Source organism: Haliaeetus albicilla, chromosome 5, assembly GCF_947461875.1.
Source record: "Haliaeetus albicilla chromosome 5, bHalAlb1.1, whole genome shotgun sequence".
NCBI classification, from domain to species: domain Eukaryota; kingdom Metazoa; phylum Chordata; class Aves; order Accipitriformes; family Accipitridae; genus Haliaeetus; species Haliaeetus albicilla.
In genome coordinates, this window is record NC_091487.1 from 10660143 (window position 1) to 10681252 (window position 21110).

General features: G+C 43.8%; 1 protein-coding gene across 1 annotated transcript; it reads left to right on the forward strand.

Annotated features, from left to right (window-relative positions):
• Positions 1-278: 278 nt before the first annotated feature.
• TMEM179 (transmembrane protein 179) lies at positions 279-19415 on the forward strand. The gene is made up of 4 exons (XM_069783324.1): positions 279-730; positions 4831-4968; positions 6508-6586; positions 9410-19415. Exons 1-4 carry the CDS (start codon positions 429-431, stop codon positions 9587-9589), a joined length of 699 nt encoding a protein of 232 aa, XP_069639425.1. The 5' UTR covers positions 279-428; the 3' UTR covers positions 9590-19415.
• The last annotated feature ends 1695 nt before the right edge of the window (positions 19416-21110 follow it).

Below are 21110 nucleotides of genomic sequence, written 5' to 3' on the forward strand. Positions count from 1 at the left end.
GCCGGTGGTACCTAGCCCTGCTGGGGAGGCACGGACTGATTTAACCCCATGGGTGACAGGGTGTATCAGCGGCCAGATTTTCCCAAAGAAGAAGGATCCCCCACAACAGTTCTTCCTCTCTGCTCCCCCCACAAGCCCTGAAGCCATCAGTAGGGGCAGCTCGGGCTGCGGGAGAGGCAGCAGCCGTGTCCAGAGGAGTCATTGTACTGCATTGCATTGCACTGCGCATCCTCCCCCCCCCCACCCCCTTCCCCCGCTGCAGGCTTCCTCCCTTCATCCCTCCATCCTTCCCCCCCCCCGCATCCCTCCCTCCTGCATCCCTCCCTCCTGCATCCTTCCCTCCTGCATCCCTCCCTCCTGCATCCCTCCCTCCTCCCTCCCTCCATCCCTCCCTCCTTCCCTCCCTCTGCCTGCGCAGAGCCGCGGACATGGCGCTCAGCAATTTCCTCTTCGCTCAGTGCATCTGCTATTTCCTGGCCTTCCTCTTCAGCTTCATCGTGGTGGTGCCGCTCTCCGAGAATGGCAACGACTTCCACGGCCGGTGCCTGCTCTTCACCGAGGGCATGTGGCTCAACGCCAACCTGACCGTGGAGAGGCAGCGCTTCACTGTGCAGGAGTGGGGGCCTGAGGCTGCCTGCCGCTTCAGCATCTTCACCGGGCTCCTCTCCCTGCTGCTGGCCACAGTGCAGGCCTGGAGGACCCTCTTCTTCCTCTGCAAAGGGCACGAGGAGTAAGTAACCCTGGGGAGGGCAGGGGGTGCCCATCCCTCCTGCAGGCTGGGGCAAGTGGGAGAAGCCTGGGGGCCAAGCATTGGGCTTTGCACCATCCAGATCATCCTGCTCCCTAGAGGGGTTTGGAGTGAAGCGGCGTATTGCCTGCGTCTGTCTGCCCACGCACCACCTACACCCCCACCTGAGTTCAGGCCCCTCTCCGGAGGATGCTCCCCTGCAGGGGTTTGGGGTGGGCAGCCAGATTCATCGCTACGCGCCCGCTGCCCTTTGGCAGTCTGGGAGAAGTGTGTGCCCAGCTCAGCTGCGGTGGGCATGGAGGGTGCTGGGGGCCGTGGGGCGATGCTGGAGGCTGGGGCTCGCAGGTGCCTCCTGACCACGGTCCCACTCCACGTCCCTGCAAAGGGGAGCCTTCCCAGGGTGTACACTGGGCGCCTGAAAAACCCTGAAACGACACGGTTATGCGTGAGGGGGCAGAAGGGAGCAGTTGGTAGTCCCCCTCTATTTTTATCCTGCTTTTGTGGTGGACATGGCAACTATTGCAGAGAACAACTATTGCGTGGTTACGACATGAGAGCAACGCTGAGCGCTCCCTGCAGCAGCCGCAGCCGGTTACTGTGCTCAGACAAACCAAGGGGCATCAGACCCCAGCAGGAATAGTGAGAGGCTTGGTGGTCCAGGCAGCAGCTCGGGAGCGCTGTGCTCTGTGCTCTCCAGTGGCCCGTCCTGCCACCTTGGGTAGACCCCCTGGCACGGGTAACCCAGCCTGCGGGTGCTGTGGGGCCAGGGCCCTCCAAGCATCCAGCTACACAGAGGTAGGAAGGCAGGAGCATGCACTGGTGGCTGGCTAGACTAGGAAAGTTATTTTCCTGGGGTTTAGGGACCACGCCAAGGGTTAATCACTTGTGTCCAGGTCTATTCGGACTAGAAGTTTCTTGAGTCAGTGGTTGTTGCATCTGGCCTTGTACAACACCCTGATGCGGGTAATATTGGGGACTGGCTAGCAGTGTTGCCCCTCTTGCACTTTCTGACCACCCTCAAGCTGCCTAATATTAAAACATGCTTTAGTAAGTATAGACTAGAAACTTATTTCTATATTAAAACTTACCTTATAAGTTCTAAATAGAACCATGTACTTAATACATTTAAATTCAGCTTCCTCAGGTGATCAGATACCTATAGAGGATTAGTTGAATCTAGATGCTTTTATTCAGTTTTGCAGTTCAGAACTAGTTAATTTTTGGAAGAAACCAGCAGTAAAAACCTTGTAATAGTGAATTTGGATCAGATGTTTGGCCTGCTTCCAAATGTGGCTATTTAGTTCAAAACTGCTGGGCAGGCCCCTGAAAATTGTCGCTTTAGGAGTTGCTCTCAGGCTCCTTTGGGCTGAGCATTAGCAGTTGTATAACACTGTTCACAACTGTTCCAGGCAAGAAAGGAGGCAGAAGGCTGTGGGGTGGTGGGGAGCAAAGATGGAGCAAGTCGGCATCATGAGATAACTGTAGAGCATGACAGAAAGGTAAAACAGGATGAGAAGGAAGCTGCTTGAAAACAGCAGTTTCCTAGTAAGAAAGAAGGTCTGTCCTGTACCAGATCTGCTGCTGTCTGTCTGAAAAGCAGGTAGGACACACGCTGTTCTGATTTTAGACAGCAATTTGTTAACACTTCAAATGGGCATGAAAACAGGTCTGTTTGGATGGAGAGAAATGTGAGCTCCTCATCATAAATGATAATTACCATTTCTGATTAGAGGCAGTTGAGGAAGAACCAGAATGACATCACAGCTGATCCTATTGAGCAGAATCACTGCTACTGGGCCAGCTCCAGGGTGAGCCGGCCGAGGCAGTCAGGGTTAGCACCCTATGCATCCTACCAAGGTGGTCAGTCTTCATGTGCAATGGCTTTTAATGGTTGCTGTCAGGTAGTTAAGACTGCTAAAACCCCTTTTTAAAAGGGTCTGAGCACCCCTTGCCTGAGGGACAGACTGAGCTCCAGTTGCCTGCAGGAGTAGGAGAAGCAAATGCTGGCTGCCAGCCGTGCTCTGGGCCTGGGACTATTCAGCTCAGCTGAAAGGTAGAGGTACAACTCAGATACTTCACTACTAGGATGGCAAAGCGACTTCTACTTTGAGTGTAAGCATTTATCATTACAGGGCATCCACTCAATCTGGAATGTGTAGCTTGAAATTCTGATCTAAGCAAAAAAATAGGTGAGGCAGAGAGCCAAATTAGCACAGTTCTCTTCCAGGATGCCCTGGCCTGAGGAACCTCCAGCACACACGGTGATGGCTGCTGCTTGCCCAATGCACATCAAGTGCAACACTCAGTCCTGCTTTGTCAGTGGAACGTCCCATTCTGGACCTTGGCACCTCTCCTGTGCTGCAGGGTAGGAAGTAGAGGGAGGACTAGAGGTCCCGGGCTGGCAATGATCCACTGAGTGCTCCCGGGAACTGTTCCTTTTCTAGAGCTCTTACTAAGTCTGGTGTCAACTCTACTGAGTGGACAGCTCAAGTCTTTTCTGCCTCTCAGGCCAGCATACCGTGCTAAGGCGCACCCAGTGGATATGGCTTTAGTGACACTTGGAACGAAGTCTAGGCTAGGTGTGAAATCAGGGCAGGGACAGTGAACATGCGAAACCGTGGTCTGCTTGTACCAGCTTGCTCTGCTACTATATGGGTGACCCTGGCACTCTGTGGAGGTGTCCACCAAGTCCAGTGAAGCCAAAGGATGAGAGTAGGATTCATCTCAAAGGCAGGTGTCCTGGCATCCAGGTCCCGCTACAGTCTGTAAGGGCACTTCTGGAAGGTGGTTTATTTCACTCCTTCTCTATCAGTGTTGGGATGGAATGACTGCCACTTTGGAGAGGGCCTAGACAGCCTCTCTAAAGCCACATCAACCCAGAAACGAACATCCTAACCTCACTAATGATTGTTTCCTCATCTCATTTTAAAGTAGTCCTCCTGAGGTCACATATGTCTCGCCATGTATAACCTGTACAAATTAGGATTGACCAGCCCAGAACCTTCCCAGTATTCAAACACTGACCCAAAAAGCCTCTCGCCTTTTCATTTAATGAGCTACCAGGGAAAAGAAATGACTGGTTTTTTGTTCTCTGAGGTGAGTAGACTCCTTCTATCCTCAGCATAATGAGAGTGGCACTGGTGGGAAATTTGTCATTTTCATCCTTACCACCTAACCTGAATAAGATGACCTGCCACCTGGAGTTGCCAGTCTTCTCCAACCTAGAGTAGATGTCCAATTTTTAGATAATGAGACTTTCCAAGTGCTACCTAGAGCAGTTTCAAGTAGCGAAGGACTTGGATGAATGAGAAAAGGACTAGAAAGTTTTCACTGACAAGAAGTAAGGGGCAGAGTTAAGCAGTGAGGTTGGAAGATGAGTAGACAATTTCTTGGCCCTATGCAGTGTAAGCATCCCACCCCCTACCACTCCAAACACAGCACGTGCCTGGGGCTGGCCCTGGTTGGGCAGACCTAAGAGGGCTGAAATAAATTGACATTCAGCTGGCAGAAGTAACATACTGACACCAAAGCCAGAGAAGTCCCAGGAGAAAGTGGTCTGCTCTGCAAATTGCCCATAAAACAGAGATTCGTGTCCTATGATGGCAGTACCTTGTGTTACATTGCTTAAAATGATTATAGCTATCAGTACTGTGTTGTTTTATTTTTAGTTTCCCACTCCTAGGCAATTTTTGTCCCAATTATCACTTTAGTCATGAAATAATTTTAGCTCCAGTTACTATATAATTTGAGCTAATGACATTTATTTTAACAATGGTGATTTTCGTCATTACAGTTAATGAAAACCATGCTTTGTATGAACAATCGCCACTTAGTATTTATGATTTAAAGCCCCATCCTCTTACGGTGAAAAAAAAAATCAAAAGCAAAAGTACTCACAAATGAAGATAATGTGACTCAAAATCATAATCCATAGTTTTCAATGTATAAGGTGTTCTTAATTAAAGCAGATGTGTTTCAAATGGAAACCGGTATCTTTGTGCCCAGTGTATGCTGCTTAGAGAGACTGCTGATGTTGTGTTTCAGCTGTTTATGAGTTACATTTTTCTTCCTTTTTATTGCAGCTCTTTCTTTTATGCCTTCCTGAATCTGCTGATCAGCGCCTTTGTGGTGTTTATCACATTTATTGCTAGCACTATAGTGAGTGTAGGATTTAACATGTGGTGTGATGCAATTACCGAAAAAGGAAGCATGCCAAATAGGTTAGTATTGAAGAATACATTTTCTTCCCTTTTTTTTCCATATATGCACAAATGAACAGGGGTGTTACAAACTGTAGTTATTACACGGAAGGTGAGCAAGGGGGAGAAGGCATCTGTAATGTGGAAATCCAGATTTTTTCATCTGGAACAAAAAAAGCAGATCAAACTTTTTTTTTTTGCATTTAGTGCCCCACAAAGAAAAGTACGTTTCTGTCATGTTTCATGGTCTCTTTAAGAGTCACGGTCATATGCAAAAGAAATCCATTAGTTTAAAAACTTTTATTTCCAAAGGAGAGCTAGATTTGGAAATGCTCCAAGAAGGGGGGGAGTGTGGTCTTGTGGGCAGGGCAGGGGACTGGGAGTCAGGGCTCCTGGCTTGCTGTCCTGGCTCTGCCACCGACCCACTGTGTGGCAGTGGGCAAGTCACTCATCCTGCCTGTGCCACAAGGCACCATCATCCAAAATTTGATGTAAAGATGTTGGCCTCATAGCTGTGCTGTGGATGCCCTGAGAGCCGCAGAATGGAAAGTACTTTGTAAGTGCAAAGTACAGATGGTTGATACTTTCTTACAGTGCACAAAACGTACAGCTCCTAAAATGCTCTACTGTATCCCACAATGTTTATGCTCCCTATAGGAAAAAAGTTAAGTTGAGCTAGGTTTTTTCCTATCAAACAAGTAACATGAGAGAGGAAAAGGTGACATTTTATGTCATATGATATTGAATAAACATACTATTTAAAGCATACATTTATGTTGCACATTGTCATATGTTGTAAAATGCCATAGTAAATGTTCTGTTTAGGGCTGCAACGATTAATCGAATTATTCGAATATTCGGTTAAAAATTCAATTACAAAAAACATCTAATCGAATATTCGGATAAGAACCCAAGATGACCGACAGCACTGAAAAGGAGAGAGAAGAGGCTGCAGAAATCAACCAAGAGCTAGAAAGACAACCTCAAAATCCTGGGATTTTTTTCACACCAGTAAAAGTCCAAGTTATTTGTAAAATCTGTAGGCAGCCTCTATCTTACCATCAGAGTATCGTCTCCTTGCTGGAGCATCCGAAACAAAAACACCCACACAATCCCTTCTTCTGAGGCTTTTCCTGGTGAAGTCAAAAGGTAACGGAGGCTCATACACTTTGTTTCATTGAGGGGTGAAGCAAACGACCTGGGGTGATGCCAGATGTGTATATGTGGGAGGCTTGGGGGCAGTGGGAAAAGAGGGTTTTAAGTACACTGTTTTCATAATAACTATTACAATTCCACTTAAGGAGGATTGGTGTTATCACTTACATAATTATACATTGGGTTTTTTTAAAGAAAGTAATTACATGCCTCTTTTACCCTAGTTTTAGAGAAGATTGGCAAGCAACCTGGTTACTGCAATAACTTAAATATCTTTTGATAAAACATGCTGTTGTGACTTTCTGAAACACATTTAAGATGTTGCTTCATTTTATATTTGGTTTGCATGTTTGGACTCTCTGAAATAATTTTCTTCTTTCCCCTCCAAATGCCTTCCTTGGGTAGCTGTGAAGAATTACAGGATATAGATCTTGAACTGAACTTAGAAAACTCTGCTTTCTACGACCAGTTTGCTATTGCACAGGTAGGTCAGAGTAGGTCATGGTTCTGTTCCAGTTCATTTGCCATTTGCTCATTGATCTGGGATTGCTGGACCTGAATTACTATTTTTCTGAAATCGATGGGAATGTTTCCACTGACTTCAGTAAGTGCTGAATCAGGATGATAGTGATGGGCACATTTGCATTTTAAATGCAAAATAGATAGTTTTGAATGCAGACATGTCAAAACCTGACTCTGCCACTGATCTTGTTACTCATGATGGAAAATTTATTGTTACTCCAAAGGATGAGCTCTGCAAAAGTTGCAACACTCTGGTGTCCTGGAGCTCTTCATTTCTGTTCAGAATAATGTCTGACCTGCACCAGATCAGGGGGCTATTGGCTTTGCCTTCCATGAGTTTTTCTGATATCACCTGAGCTATATAAATATCAGATCATTGAAAATAATTAAACATTACTGTCATTTAGATAGGGATGCTTTCTGATGAATCTTTGAGAAATAGACCTCTAAGGCTGTCAGACCTTTCCATTGAATATGCTAGCTCTAAGTCAACAATCAAAGTCTGCAAACATTGGGACTTGAGCACTTGTGCATGTGAGCACATACTAGTTCTGCAAGGAGGATAGCCCCATCCATGCAGGGCTGCACCCGTACACACGCTTCTTATGTTGTCCCCCCCAGGAAGAGGCATTAACTTGCCTGGGGCACTTCTTGAGGTAACCGTACCTCTTGGACACAAGCTAGTTTTGTGTCTTTGTTGCCAGCACTGGCATCTAGACACCCAGCTCAGACACATCTGCATGTAGGACAGAAATATGCCTTAGAAGTGACCTCTTTATAAGATGCTAGCCAAAGGTCAAGCTGTATTTTGCAGTAGATTTTGCCATTAGCTCCTAATCTGCCAGCTAGTGGGAGGGTAGCAGGAGTAAACCTGTTACCAGTCTATAGGTTTGAGTTCATGGGAACTAAATGTCCATGGCCACACTGTGATCTCAGGGCGGACAGTTGGTGATCTATATGCAAGAGAAGGCACTTCTCTAACAGGGACCCATGCCTAAAAAGTCAAGGTCCATGCACATAGCACTTCAGTTGGAGGACAGTTAACAAATCACAGTGTAGATAGATCAGCTCAAGCTGTCGCAGGCAGCTCCCCACATCAATCCACGTCCCTCCAGATATCCCTGCGTAGAGCTAGCCTGCAAGGTGCAGCCACTAAGCTCTGCAAACACCCAAGTATGAAGACCCTGGGAGCATAACAGCTTCAGGGGAACACCGTTTGGCTTCAAAAGCTGAACACGGTAGTGTCAAAGTGAATCCTGATTATGACTGTTTAAAGAAAGGACCAAGCAGGGAACAAAATCGGGCATCATTGTCTTCTATATCCAAGGTGTGGTAAGCAGACTTGGATGAAGGTACAAGAATGGGCAAAGAAGTTTCTTTGAAACAGTAGAAAGAAAAACCCAAGAAAGACTAGATTTACCAGCTAAAGCAAACATTTCCTTATAAGTGCAATAATTTCTGACAGCAGGCTTTACTTAGAAGCAGTCTCTGTTCCTGTCTCTGTCTGCTTTCTTCCATTCAGAGGCTTCCAACACATCAGAATGGCTCTGGGACTTTCACTGAATTTGGCTATACCCAAGTAGATTCTTTCATATCAAATATGCTGAGAAGACCACAGCAGTAGCAGATATCTGAATGCCTTTAGGATATTTCATTAATGAAGTGGTGCTTAAGAAATGAATGCAAAGCTTCCAATTCTCTAGATATAGTCATATAAAGCCAAATTAATATCTCCTTATTTCCAAGGTTTGTAGAATAACTCAAAAATATTTTTTTACTGGTGAACTGAGATAATTTTAAGTGTGGGCAGTAATACTTAAGAGAATTTCCCAAGTGCGTAAGATATATAGGAACACAAACTCCCTTTAAAAAATAGTGGCCCTTGCTTATCTAAATTGGCTATTAGAATACACAGCTGTATTACTGTCTGGAAGTGTTTAAATTGTTGTATTTTTTTAATTAAAAATTCAGTATGTCAAAACTGAAATACAGGGATTCAATTAATGTTTCTTTGCTAAAGGCATCATAGAATTAAATTGGAATTTCTACCAGAAAGCCTTACTACAAATGAGCCTCCTCTGAGGCAGGGAAGCCAACATTCAAGTACCTGAACCAATCAAAGTGTAATTATTTCTACAAAGTTAAGCAAGAGAGACTAAGTTAGTGATGGGTCTTACTGCGTATGTGAGGCTTTAAGCCCAGGTCTCTCATGCCAGGTATAAATAAGCCCCCAGGCACTTCGATGCATTGTAGTGGGTTTCTCTTGCTCTGGGTTCATGCTAATGTGAACCAGTTACCCCAGAATGTAAAGGTTCAATTTGTAAGATTTTCTCAACAATATTTTGAATAAAAATACCTTGAAATTAGCACTTCTGCAGGGGTAGTGGAAGGCCTGAATGACTTGGGAAGAAAGTTTTGGAAAATGTCTTAAAACGTATTGCAATTCCAAAGTAACAAAAGTGAAATAATCCCAAGAACTTTGGGCCAGCCAGAATGTCAGATATGGGAAGTTCAACGGATGCACCTAGATTATACAGATTTCTTTTTTTCCTCATTGTACTTAGCACATTTTTGCTTCAATATTTCTGGTACATAAAGAGTTTTTCCTTTTAAGCTAGGAATAACTTGACAGAGTTGAGGAACAGAGGGGCCAGGACATTACTGGGTGTGACTTGGTGTGACTCCATGGGTTTTGGTCCAGCTGAGATTTTGATATTCACCTGGACAGTTGACTTTGTTTTTACAATATGGTATTGACCTCTTTATTATTTGTTTTCTTCTCTAGTTTGGTCTCTGGGCTGCCTGGCTGACTTGGCTGGGAATTACCATTCTGGCTTTCCTGAAGGTTTATCACAACTACAGACAGGAGGACCTGCTAGATAGCCTGATCCATGAGAAGGAGCTGTTGCTAGGAAGATCCTCTTCACGAACCTCTTTGCAAGATGAGAAAAGTGGCATGATCTAAAGTGTAAGCAAATTTCCAGGGCAGGATCTAGATTTTATTATTCAGTAGTGTGAGCTGAAGTTGAGTCAGGGTACCGAGTGTGTGAGATCTTTTCTTTCCTGAAAAGAGATGTACTTGCGAATCACCCACTTCCTCCATGAGAAATTGTTGGCAGAAATACTTACATTAGGCTACAGAGAATGAACGGGCCCATATGCCATTGGCATAGCAAACTTTCTGTCCTGCACAGGCACAATCTGTAACCTGCTCTTGCTAGTAGAGCGCCTACGTGCCATCACTGGCTTTCAGGGCAGGGGCCATTTTTGAGGACTGAGCTGGCAAGACCAGGCTACAGAGTCCAGGCTATTCCTTCAAACTATTCTCCAACAACAATTGTAACTGGGACTGTGTCCGGTCCCTCTTCTCTCCCTCTCCTCCCTTTTACCAGTAAAGCTGTCCCAGTTCTCACTTTATTCTGGGTAATTGCAGCTCTGGGCCAGGTACAGACTCTCACTGTCTCTGCTTTTGCTATGTATGGATGCTGTGCTGACAAACTTGTTTCTTCTGCTCTGATTTTGAGTTTATTTAGAACATAGAGACCTGTGTTCCAGACTTGATATTTAATATTGGACAGTGTTAATGAACTTAATGAAACCACTATATTATTACAGTATCTGTCAAAAACTGTCTATCATTTGGAAAGATGGTGGAGAATTTTTGTGGTTTTGTTTCTTCTTATATTTTGGCATGACCAACATTTATTATGACTCCTGAAGTTTAGTGTAGCTAGCAATTGCTGATGCTTGCATACTAAGAAATTAGGCTGAATAGATAGTATTAATGCTTGTGCATTTATAAATAGATCTTGGTCCCTACCATTGTATACTATTCGGTTTTGAGTATTAGAATTTACTTGTGATATTTATTTCATATAGAGTATGCAAAATTACTGTAAACTTTTTCGTTGTAGGTATCTCTATATATCTATAAACATAGCAAGGAGCTCGAACAGCTGAGTTATTTTATAGGTAGTTCAGTGTTGAATGGGTCTGTTCTCCCCACTCATGGGCAGGAGTTGCAGGGCTGATGAATTTTGCTGCGAAAAGGGAGAAGAACTGTTATTTTCACAAAGCTTACTAGTGACTTTGTTGTTGCTTTCAGTTTTGCTTGGCCAGTGCTTCAACAAATAAGGTAGGTGGTTGAGATGAGAAGTAAATCTGATATAATAAACAAGAGTCACTCAGATGAGCGTGGGATTTGCATGACAGAGATGTGAAGTTGTGCTAGAATTAGACAGTTATCCCCAGGTACACATTATGCAGAAGAACCCCAATTCAGCAGAAAATTTAAGCAAGCAGTTAAGTTTAGGCTGAAGAAGATGTTTTGAGAGTACACTGACACTGCCTGTGGCAGCTGTGTTTGAGTTGAGACTGAATTTATTGCAACATGAGTGCAAACCATGCACAACTATATTGCCTGGTAAATAGGAAGGAGGGGAGAGAAGAGCTCAAGCCTGGGGCTAGCACCATGCAGATTTACTGCTGTCTTCTGGGGACTATCTGATGCTTAAAGTTAAGTACTGGCTTAAGCATTTGGTTGAAACAGAATTTGAAGTCATAACAAATCCCTGAATTAGTAAGCATTTTAGGGCATAAAATCTAACATTACATTTAATAGCCAAATTGTTCTCACAGGTTTAGGGAAAAAACCCTCCATGGGCTCAAAGCAGTGAGCCAGCCCTGTGAACATCACTTATAGTCCCAGCTGGCCACAGCTATCTATAGAGAGGTCTTGTTTTTCAGCATGATTTCTGCCCACAAGGGAATGCAATTCCTTTGAAAGCTTTACAGTGGTAGCTTTTTTGTAGTTGTGAATTGACATCAGAGGAGGAGTTCCCTGAAAAGGGAATCAGAGATCAAGTTAGTTAATACCAGTTTAAAATTCAGAGATCAGGACTGTTGGAGTGCCTTTTTTTTATTCATTTGGTCTAATAAGAGGTACACTCTTGCAGGTACCTAAGCCCTTTGCCAGGGCATGACCTTCCCCTTCATATCCTAAAGAAGAGCCTGGGTCCTGAAAGTTATCCTGTTTCATATGTTTCCCCAGTTGTTTCTCTAACTGTAAAAGAAACTACTTCTCCTTCCAGTCTCACTTTGCATTTAAGATTCAGCAGTGATGTCTCTTCTCACAAACTACTTCAGTTCATGCCTTACTCCTCACACGGAACCGTGCTGCTGCTTTGTATAATATATTTTATGTATGTGCCAAATCAGGCTTAGGCTGAAGTAACATGTGGGTTGGGACCACTGTTCCTGGTCTTGCCTGGGGGTTTGAAGAACCAGGAGGCAGAAGATAGCAAGTGTGTCCTCCTCATCCTTGCTCTGAGCTATGAGGGCTCAAGCCTTGTCTCTGGTTCTGAGACGGAAGAAGAAGATGCTGCTCATTGATGAGGTTGTCCAGAGCTCATGCTCTCTTCTACCTCTCTTTCTCCTGTCTCGGGGTCTTTTCCTCTTTTCCACTTCCACGAGAAGCAGCAAACTCTGGTCCTGGGGTTTCTACTCTTGTTGACTTTTGTGGTTAGCATTTTCGCCAGCATTTGTCACCCCGGCACTATCTTCATTGTTCTGCAGCTCAATAGACAAAAAGTGGGATCTTTAAAGCACCTGATGCAACCAGGATCCCACCTTGAAGTAAAAGTCAATAGCAACAAAATACTTCGCTTCAGCCTTTGGAAAGTCCAGCCCAACACATGTACATGTACAGACTCACTGTTAACTTTGGCATCAAATCTTAGCATCTCTAGTTCATTTACCTGTGTAAATTCTTCTAACCCCAGTTGCATTACAGTGCCCGTGAACACAAGCCTCTTGGCTGTTGGAGTTGGCATGTAAACTGAAAGGAGGCTGAGGCTCTTCTTTGAGTCCCACATGCATCCCAGTCTGTTTTCCCCTTCTTCCCTCACTTGACTAGGTAGGCTGAGTCTGGCACCCAGCTCGCACGCATCAGTGATGCTCAAAAGCAAAGCTAGTTTTGAAGGAAGCCCCTGCGCAGGTGAGAAGGCAGAATGTGTAGTGAGAAGCTCTCTGGCTGACTCAAGGGGAGGCAGGGTATCATGCAATGCCCAGTTATTGGACCAGCTTGGGCTTTTTTGTTTGCATTCAGCTTTCTGCAACCTCTTCTCCTAAAGGTTGGACACTCAGGCCAACCTAGTGATGCCAGGCTGAAAATGTGTTAGAATAGCAGTATTATTTATACACACATACATACCTATGCTCTCTCTCACACCCCTCTCTCTTGTACATTTATGACCTCTGCTTTTAGTCGTCCATTGCCAACCAGCTCAGAGTGTGGCTGCAGTAGGAGTTTCTCTGAGTCAAATGTTGCATTTCTGTGATATTTCAATGCCTTTTTAATTTGATACCTCCAAAAGCAGGCCTCTGAGAACACTCTAGCAAGAGGTATATTCAAAGAACTAGAACCCTGTGTGGTATTTATACTTGTATTCATTTATTGTCACATGGTGGAAGGGGAAAAAACTTTGTGGCCCTTGCCCATGCAGGTCCTCCCGCTGCTGCCCATCGCAAAGCTGTGAGCCATTCTGGTGGAGAATGGGGGATGCAGTTGTTTAGTCACTGTGTTCCCTCTGATGCTAAAACCACAGTCAAAAGGTCTTTTTTTTGGCCTGTGAAAATTGTTAGTAACACAGGGAGAGCCTTACTTGGTGGGATGCAACTGGATGCTGCTTTCTGAGGCACCGGGGTGTTGTCACACAATTATTCTGTTATATCGAATATATTCCCCATGTCCTGCCTACCACCTGTGGTTAATTTTCCTGCCAATTCCCTGCCAGCAATCTACATTAGGTTAGAAAAATCTGAGCTAACAAGTGTCATCTGAGCTTTTCAATTGATGCTGTTTATTATTATTTTTATAATGGAGAAACAATTGAAGCCATTTTTTGGAATAGAATTTCTCATGAGGGCACAAATGCACGTAACTTCTTATCCCACTAATTCAGGAGGCATCTTTCAGCTGTGAACTTTCAATAGGAATCACAAAAATAAGAGCATAATGATTACTTTAAAAACTGAAGGACACATACATGCTATGGCAATGTTTCTGTGGTCCCTTAGAAAACTGGTTGTTATAATAACCAGTGATGGATGCCTGAGTATCTGGACCTTGTCATGAAAGCATTCAGTGTCAGGGAGGTGGTGTATGTGTGTGTGTACAATGTACACAGATATATGCCAGAAATAATTCCACTGCTCTTCTGTGATACGGATATAGGCTCTTCTCTTAACAGGCAGCTTAGGTTGGGTAGTTGTTAGGTTGCCTTAACTTTCTACACTGCCTTTTTCTTACTTAGTATTAGGATCTGTGCAATGACACATAGGTTATGATACCCAGAGGTGGATGTGGATGTGATGTAAGTGGAGTAGGAAAGCACTGGCCAGTGCACAGCCTCCGAAGGGCTGAGATGGGTTTCCAATGTGAGTTTGCAAATGTTTTAATTCCTCCTCTATCTCTGGGTAATACCCTGATGTTAACCTGTATTAGTCCTGAGAGTCACATTTCCCTTCAAGGCCTTCTCTCAGCAACATGAAACACTGTTGATTAAACCTATGCAGTATTCAGGATGGAAGCAAGGCTGCAAGGAACAGGAGCACACACTTTACAGTTAAATTGCATGAGCAAGGGATACTTTTCCCCTGATTCAGGAATTCTGCACCATGGACTCCTAAATGACAAATGACCTTGGCATGAACATGGTGCTGTTATTAATTCATTTAAAATACAGAGTTGCAGGCAACAAACAGAACGTATTTTGATAGAAGTGTCAATCCTTTGGTTGCCAAACCATACTCTTCTGCAACACAGTACAATATTCTGGCTCAAGACAGCCAGCATGTCTTTTTGTAAACAGTCATTTATTTGCTCTTAGAAAAGATAAGGTGACAAAGGGGAAAAAAGGTGTGTTTATAATACAGTTATTTAGTAGCAGGAGTTTAGATGGGAGAATTAATTTGAAAACTTATTGTCTTAATGGTTGAAGAAACTCAAGCAGATCTTTGGTGTAGCAAGTTAGTGTGTAGTTCTTGAGGGAAAGAAGGGCTAAGCTGATTTATGGTGTCTGAGAATCTAACCAATCTAACCCTCTCTATTTAATGTAACCTGAAAACTCACCTTGAGAAAACATGTGCACTTGCCCTGTTTCTTCTAAATCCCCAAAGTAAACTGCAGGTTAGAATGCCCTAGGCTGTGTTATTTGCTGAAATGGAAGGCTAGACTGGACAAACAGATTCCTGGCTGGAGGGCTTTGGGGTTTCTAAGTGCAGTGGCTGTTGCATGTGAAATGCATGACTGGTTGAGAGAGGGCACTCAGGATTCCCCTGGACACCTGAAGGCTCTCATCAGTGAGATACGAAGCCATGCTTCACCTTCATTTGTCATCCAGAATCTTTTCGCCTTTGTTGCATATTGGTCCAATGTCAATTGTTAGTACCTCACGTAGCTTAGCCCTTCGGTTGATGGTTGGAAACCATCTTCTGAGAAACAGGGGCTGTGCACAGGAGTCTCTTCAGGCTGATCTGGGTGCAGAACGTGGGGTCCCCTTGCTAGGGAAGTGTGAGCCACAGGACATTGTATAGGCTTTATGCAGGAAACAGGGTTTCTGCACAACCTCAAATCACACATCGATCTACGTGATGGGTCTCAGAAAATGCAATATCAAATGTCCAAATTCAGAATGGATGCCAGCTGCGAAATATTCAGAGCAAGAAAGTACATAAAACCTGGTATTTGGGTGAATGTGGCTTTTATCACCTCCCTTGCCCAAAGACCCCCACCTCAAACATATTGCATGTAAAATCACCTTTACTATTTAAATGTTAACTTTAACAAAAGTCCAGACAGTCATTCATACTGGCAAGACTAACAGTATTTTGTGACAAACTGATCTGGATTTTGACAAAACTTTTGTCTTTTCTCCTAAATCAATGGCCTGGGTGTGAACATCCGTGAGCTAATGGGAAACCTGTCTGTATCCAGATCCTAAATTTGTACCTCAGACCATTTCCTTTGCTGATGGAAATAGCCCATTTTTATCTCATTGGAATGTTTGCTTTGGAGACCACAAATGTCCTTTCCTTGTGCTTAGGCAATCTGGGAAAAGAAGCGGGTTTTGCCTGGCTAGTTTCCACACCTGCATGCAGTGAGAAAATGCTCATATAGCTTCATTAAATTGTTTTCAAATTATTTCTGTTCATGGTCCTAACGCCTTGAAGTCTATGTTTCTATTTTTGTCCTCCATAAGAAAGAGGAAAACTAACCTGAGCTGTATTTTAGTATTCACAGATACACACATAAAAGTTTTTTAAATTTTTTTGAAATGACAAAATTCCACTCAGTAATTTATGAAGCTAACAACTGCATAGAAGACAGCACTTTGATGTACTCCTGACGTAGAAGGGAAAAACACAACTACACTCTCTCAGAAAACTTAACATTTGTTTCTGAGATGTTAGACGGCAATTTACTTAGTATATAACAAGTACTGCTTATTTCAATCCAGGCATGTACTTGACAGTGTCTTTCCATTCTATTGTTGGGAAGAGTATTTACAGAGCAATGCTTTCTCTTCAGTTTGTCCTTGCCAAAGAGTGTAGTTGAACTGCTATTGCAAACATAGATTAACGTGAATGTATTCACCTGAGTGCTTAAACTTTTCTACCTCTCATAGCTACTACTGTAACTGCTGTAACTGTTATTGCACACAATAGTCAAAAGAATTGAATCCATGTGAGAGTCTAAATCCTGTTTTCATAGATAGATAAAGGATTTAGGATTCAATGTTTATTAGTGTCCTGTCAGATCCTCATTCCTAAAAAAATGGGCACAGGCACCCAAGAAGGGTTGTGTGAATAGCCCTTTTAATTGGTCAAATGATTTTGGTTTGCTTCGTTTTAATATTTTTTTTTTCTCACCAAAACAAAAAGCCAGCAACTGTGATTTGTTAGACATGGAAGGTCATATCTTACCTGAAAAGTTGCATTTCATAGGGGTGGCAGAAAGCGATGAGCTACTTGTTAAAATGCCTGTATGGTCCTTCCCGAGCTCTCCCCACTGGCAGGTAACTGCAAGGCACAGGTTTAATCTCCCCCTCTGCCTTGGGGGACACAAGCCTCCGACACGGCAAATGCTGCTACCATGGTGCTATCCTGGATCCCCCCCAAATCCTCCTGTTGGAGCTCTTCTACTTGGCTTGAAATTCCTAAATAACAATGTTTTAGCTTGGTGGTTCTGGAGTTTATCAGGGAGATAAAGTACTTGGCAGCAAGGGCTGCTTGCTGAAATAGCTTGAATTATTTGTATATGGTGGAAACCCAATTTGAGAAGTTTTTGTTCCCCCTTTCTGCTTGACTATGTTGTAAAGTGAAGGTTGAGACAACCTGCCAGGAGGTGGGAATGAAGATTCATTGTTACTGTTGACGTCTTGGATGATTTCTCACACAAGTGAGTAAACAGTCCTGTGACAAAACTACTCTTTATCTCCTCCTTACTTTCCCCTTATTTCGATTTGGGCAAGTTTGACTCCAGTTTGTGTACAGGTTCTGAAGAGTATTTATGAATGTGAGAAAAATTGCAGCTCCTATGACAAACTGCCTTTTGTCAAAAAATAAGAAAAAGTGTCACAGATTTTCCCTGTTCTCACTTGGGTTCTCTGGGGTATGATGTCAAACCCTTCCCTTGACATAAGCCAGGCCTGATTTGGGTGACATATTGCTCTAGGAGGTTCCCAAGGTTGGTGCCAGCAGTCCCTTGAGGAACCTGGCAGAGTTAGATGAATGCTATGTTAAACAATAGCTTTTAACGCAAGGAAATGTTTGAAAATCACCCATCATGGTATCCCACATAACACAGTCCAGAGCTCTTCACCCCCTCACTCCTGCAGCAGAAGGAATTATTTTTCCCTGTTAACAAGGTGAAGTCCAATAATTTGTGTCTGAAATACAGCACATCTTCCTGCAGCACACTGGATCTTGAATGCATCAGTTAACCCATTCCACTTTCTAGGCAGCTGCAACAGTTTTAACTGTCATTGTTAAACAGCGTTCAACATTTGACTTCAAAAGGTGCTAACAGTCTCCTTATTAAACCACAGTCTCCTGGAGTTGCAGTCAGTCCTTTTTGCTAAATGATGCTGAGAAGTTCTGTGCTGAACAGCATCCTCCCAGGAGGAGGACCACTGCATTGGGGTCCACAGCTAGTACAGAGTGATGGTATCAGAGCAATTCTGGTCAAATACTCTCTGAATAAAACTATTGCTGTTTTTTCAGCCCAAGCTACACAATTGAGAAATCAATATACTGTGATGTGAAGTACACTTCTGAGAGGTTTTTGAAGGTTTATGAACAAAACAAAACAACAACAAAAAAACCCAAGAGTTCCACTGACATCTCCTTCCCCTGGATCCTTTCATCTTCAGAAACATTCCTGCAAACTTCACAGAGGGTTTTATTGCCATCAAGCTGATGATCAGGCCTTATTTCACACATCTCTTCCTAGTGGGCACAGGGGCTGCTGAGGGGGACAGGAAAGTGCCATAAATCAGAACAGAAATAGGTAGTGAGGAGAACTGTTAGTGCATTACCTGTGAGAGATTTCGGCTTTCAGACTGCAGTGTGAGGGATCCAGCATGGCAGTGCCTGTGCTGGCAGCGCTGACACCAATTTCAGACTTTGCTTGGCCCCCTCAGCCGCTGCCTGCTCATGTGGCTCCACAAATTGCTGAGCATCCCCTTGAAGCATGTGTTGGCCTAAACTCAGCTTCTGGAGAGGGCCACCTGTGACAGCTGTGCAGATATCTAGTGTAAAGGTGCTGGCATCGCTGCCAGGTTTGGCAAGGTTGCTTGGGAAACCTTCTTCCCATGTTGGCAGATCCAGATACCCTACAGCTGGCCCTTTGCCCTGTGCAGCTCGTGGTTGTATGGGGGAGGAAAGACTGTTCCCAAACCTCTGTAGACTTGCCATTTTTGAAAGTAGCTCATTAACAGCCACGGCTTTAGAAGGTTTGGGTTTTTTGTGTGGTACCACCTGCAAAGATCTGAAGCAGATCTTTCTTGCTTGTAAGTCAGTGCAGAGCCTGAAAGCGTTACAGCCTCTCTGAAATGTATGTCCTATGACTTATGTATTCATGAGCCACTGCCTCTTCTTACAGCCACGTGGGAAAAGCTTTTAAGAATCTAGATTAACTATTGTGTTATGCTGCTAAAGAGGTCCCCACAGAATGGGTATTTGGGGATGAAACTGAACACTTTTTCCTAATTTGTTTAACTGTTGAAAGCTGTAGAGGTGCAGGTCTTTCGCTGGTGTACATAGCTTAGCTTTGTGAGCTGTGCTGGAGCCCACGCCAGTCCACACAAGCTAAGAATGGAGCCTGGTCTGTTTTGAATATTCTCTCTCTCGATTTTTATGGTCTTTTGCAGTGTAATGACTGCTGATTTGGAGCTTTAATTGCATGCATTTGACAGAAACAGAACTGGAGTGAGGTTTATTATTGTTTTGATACAGTCTCAAAAGGAAAGCTTTTTACTAGCATTTTAATATAGCCCTTTGTAAACACCTAGCAAATAAAAATTCTGAGTCCAGCCCTTCTGTTAATGGAGTCAATGACAAAGTTTCCTTTGGCTTTAGTAGAAGCTGGACTGGGTTCAGTATAAGTGATACACTCTATCGTTACTGACAATGAGTTACTGTGTTTTATATATTGATGCTTTTTGCTGGACAGTGCATTGGCTTTTTATGATTTGGTGATATATACAAATAAATTATTTGAGAAGTCAGTATTTCTGTGCCTGTCTTTTGAAGGTGAATTTAAATTGTTACAGTGTAAGATAAAAAATTGTTCTCAAAGTCAGTGGTAGCGTCTTAGTTCATATACTCATTCCTCAGCACCTCCATGCCACAGCTTGTATAGTCAAGGATACGGCCAGCCATCCTAAGCTGCCTGAGCCCTTTTGGTACCATCTTCCAGCAGTGAACCCTAATGCCGTAGGAGACAAGGAGAAGATGCTCCCATGTCAGCATGCAGCTGAAAGGCAGCTTGTTACCAAATGTAAAGGGGGACCACAGGCTGCATGGGCATGTTCATTTTCTAAATGCCAGCTGGTTAATTTTCTTCATGTAGCATCAGCCTTCCTCTTCAGAAGTGGGCCTAAAGGTTCCCAACAGCTATCCTGGAGCAAGGAATTAATAAGAAACAAGTCCACACTATTATCTTAGAGGTTCCTGAGTTACCCCTTGAGGGTAGCTGGTAATACCCTTTTTCTAGTCACATGCTGCCAGCCCTTCTGCTTGCTTCATAGTGGGAAAAGGCAGAAATGACAATTAAAATTGCTGCTATGGGCTTCTCCTGCTCCATTAACTTGTTTCCAGACTAGCAGAGCTGGAGAGATGGAGGGAGTGGGAGTAGAAGCAGTTTTTGGGGCTGCCTTTTACCAGCACAAATGCTGAGTGCATTAAAAGGTTAGTGTAAAAAAAATCTTGTGCCATCTCACTGTGTCCTTTTCTATCTCCTCTAACGGTATGGGTACGGATACTCCTGCTAGTGCAATCAGGTGTCACTGATGTGGTGAGCCTGCCTGAAGAGGGTGTTGGCAGCTGCCCTCTGTTCATGCTGCAGGAATGTACTGAACACTGTCAAAACAACACTTACCCTGTACTCTTGCGGTCTGTTGATTTCTGCTGTGCATTAATTTCATACTCATTGCATAAGGGATATTAGGAAGCACTTCTGCTGGTGTGCATTAATTTCATACTCATTGCATAAGGGATATTAGGCAGGACTTCTACCCTTAGACCCTGCCACTAGCCCATTTTCATGCACAGACCTCTTCTACTCTCTTCTGGCCCTTTGACTCCTGCCACCCTAGTCACTGCTCCTGGGAAGTCCACCTACTCACTGTCTGCTTCAAAAATTGCTGCAAGAGGACTGTCCTCCACCACTCCCTCTTTCAGCCCTTTAAAGCTAAAACATGACCATTGCCAAGCTAGATTAAATAATTGCTCAGAGCTGGTTGGCTGCAGGATTCTTGACTTCTAAAGCAATTCACCACACTGGAACCAGCGTGAATTCAGGTGAGCATCTCGACCATTTGCAACAGATTATGTACTCCTCCTTTTTTACCTCTTTATGGGCAATTCTCAGGAGTTGTGCTGAAGGGAAATATTACCCAGCATGGCCAGCAAGGGAATTATTACCCAACATGACTGATTTGGTGTAACTTTAGAGCTCCTATTAGCTCTTACAAACTGACAAAGGTGTCACACCTAGAAAAACAGCATTGAACAAGAATAAGAAGAAATCCCATCCAGCTCACAGTGCTGAGGATAGATCTGTGATGGATAAAGAACAGAAAGAAGGGGCAGAGTGGGAAAAGGGTGTGTGTGTGTGTGTGTGTGTGTAAGCAGGATGGGTGAATGGGAAAAGAGCTTCAGTGTGAGAAGGAAATAAAGCAGGTAAGTCCACAGTGAAGCTGAGC

Excerpts from the sequence above, each read along its gene's own strand:
- TMEM179 (XM_069783324.1), top strand. The coding sequence starts at position 429 with ATGGCGCTCAGCAATTTCCTCTTCGCTCAGTGCATCTGCTATTTCCTG. Across the intron at positions 731-4,830 it reads CTCTGCAAAGGGCACGAGGA|CTCTTTCTTTTATGCCTTCC; the intron begins GTAAGTAACCCT and ends TTTTTATTGCAG. Across the intron at positions 4,969-6,507 it reads AAAGGAAGCATGCCAAATAG|CTGTGAAGAATTACAGGATA; the intron begins GTTAGTATTGAA and ends TTCCTTGGGTAG.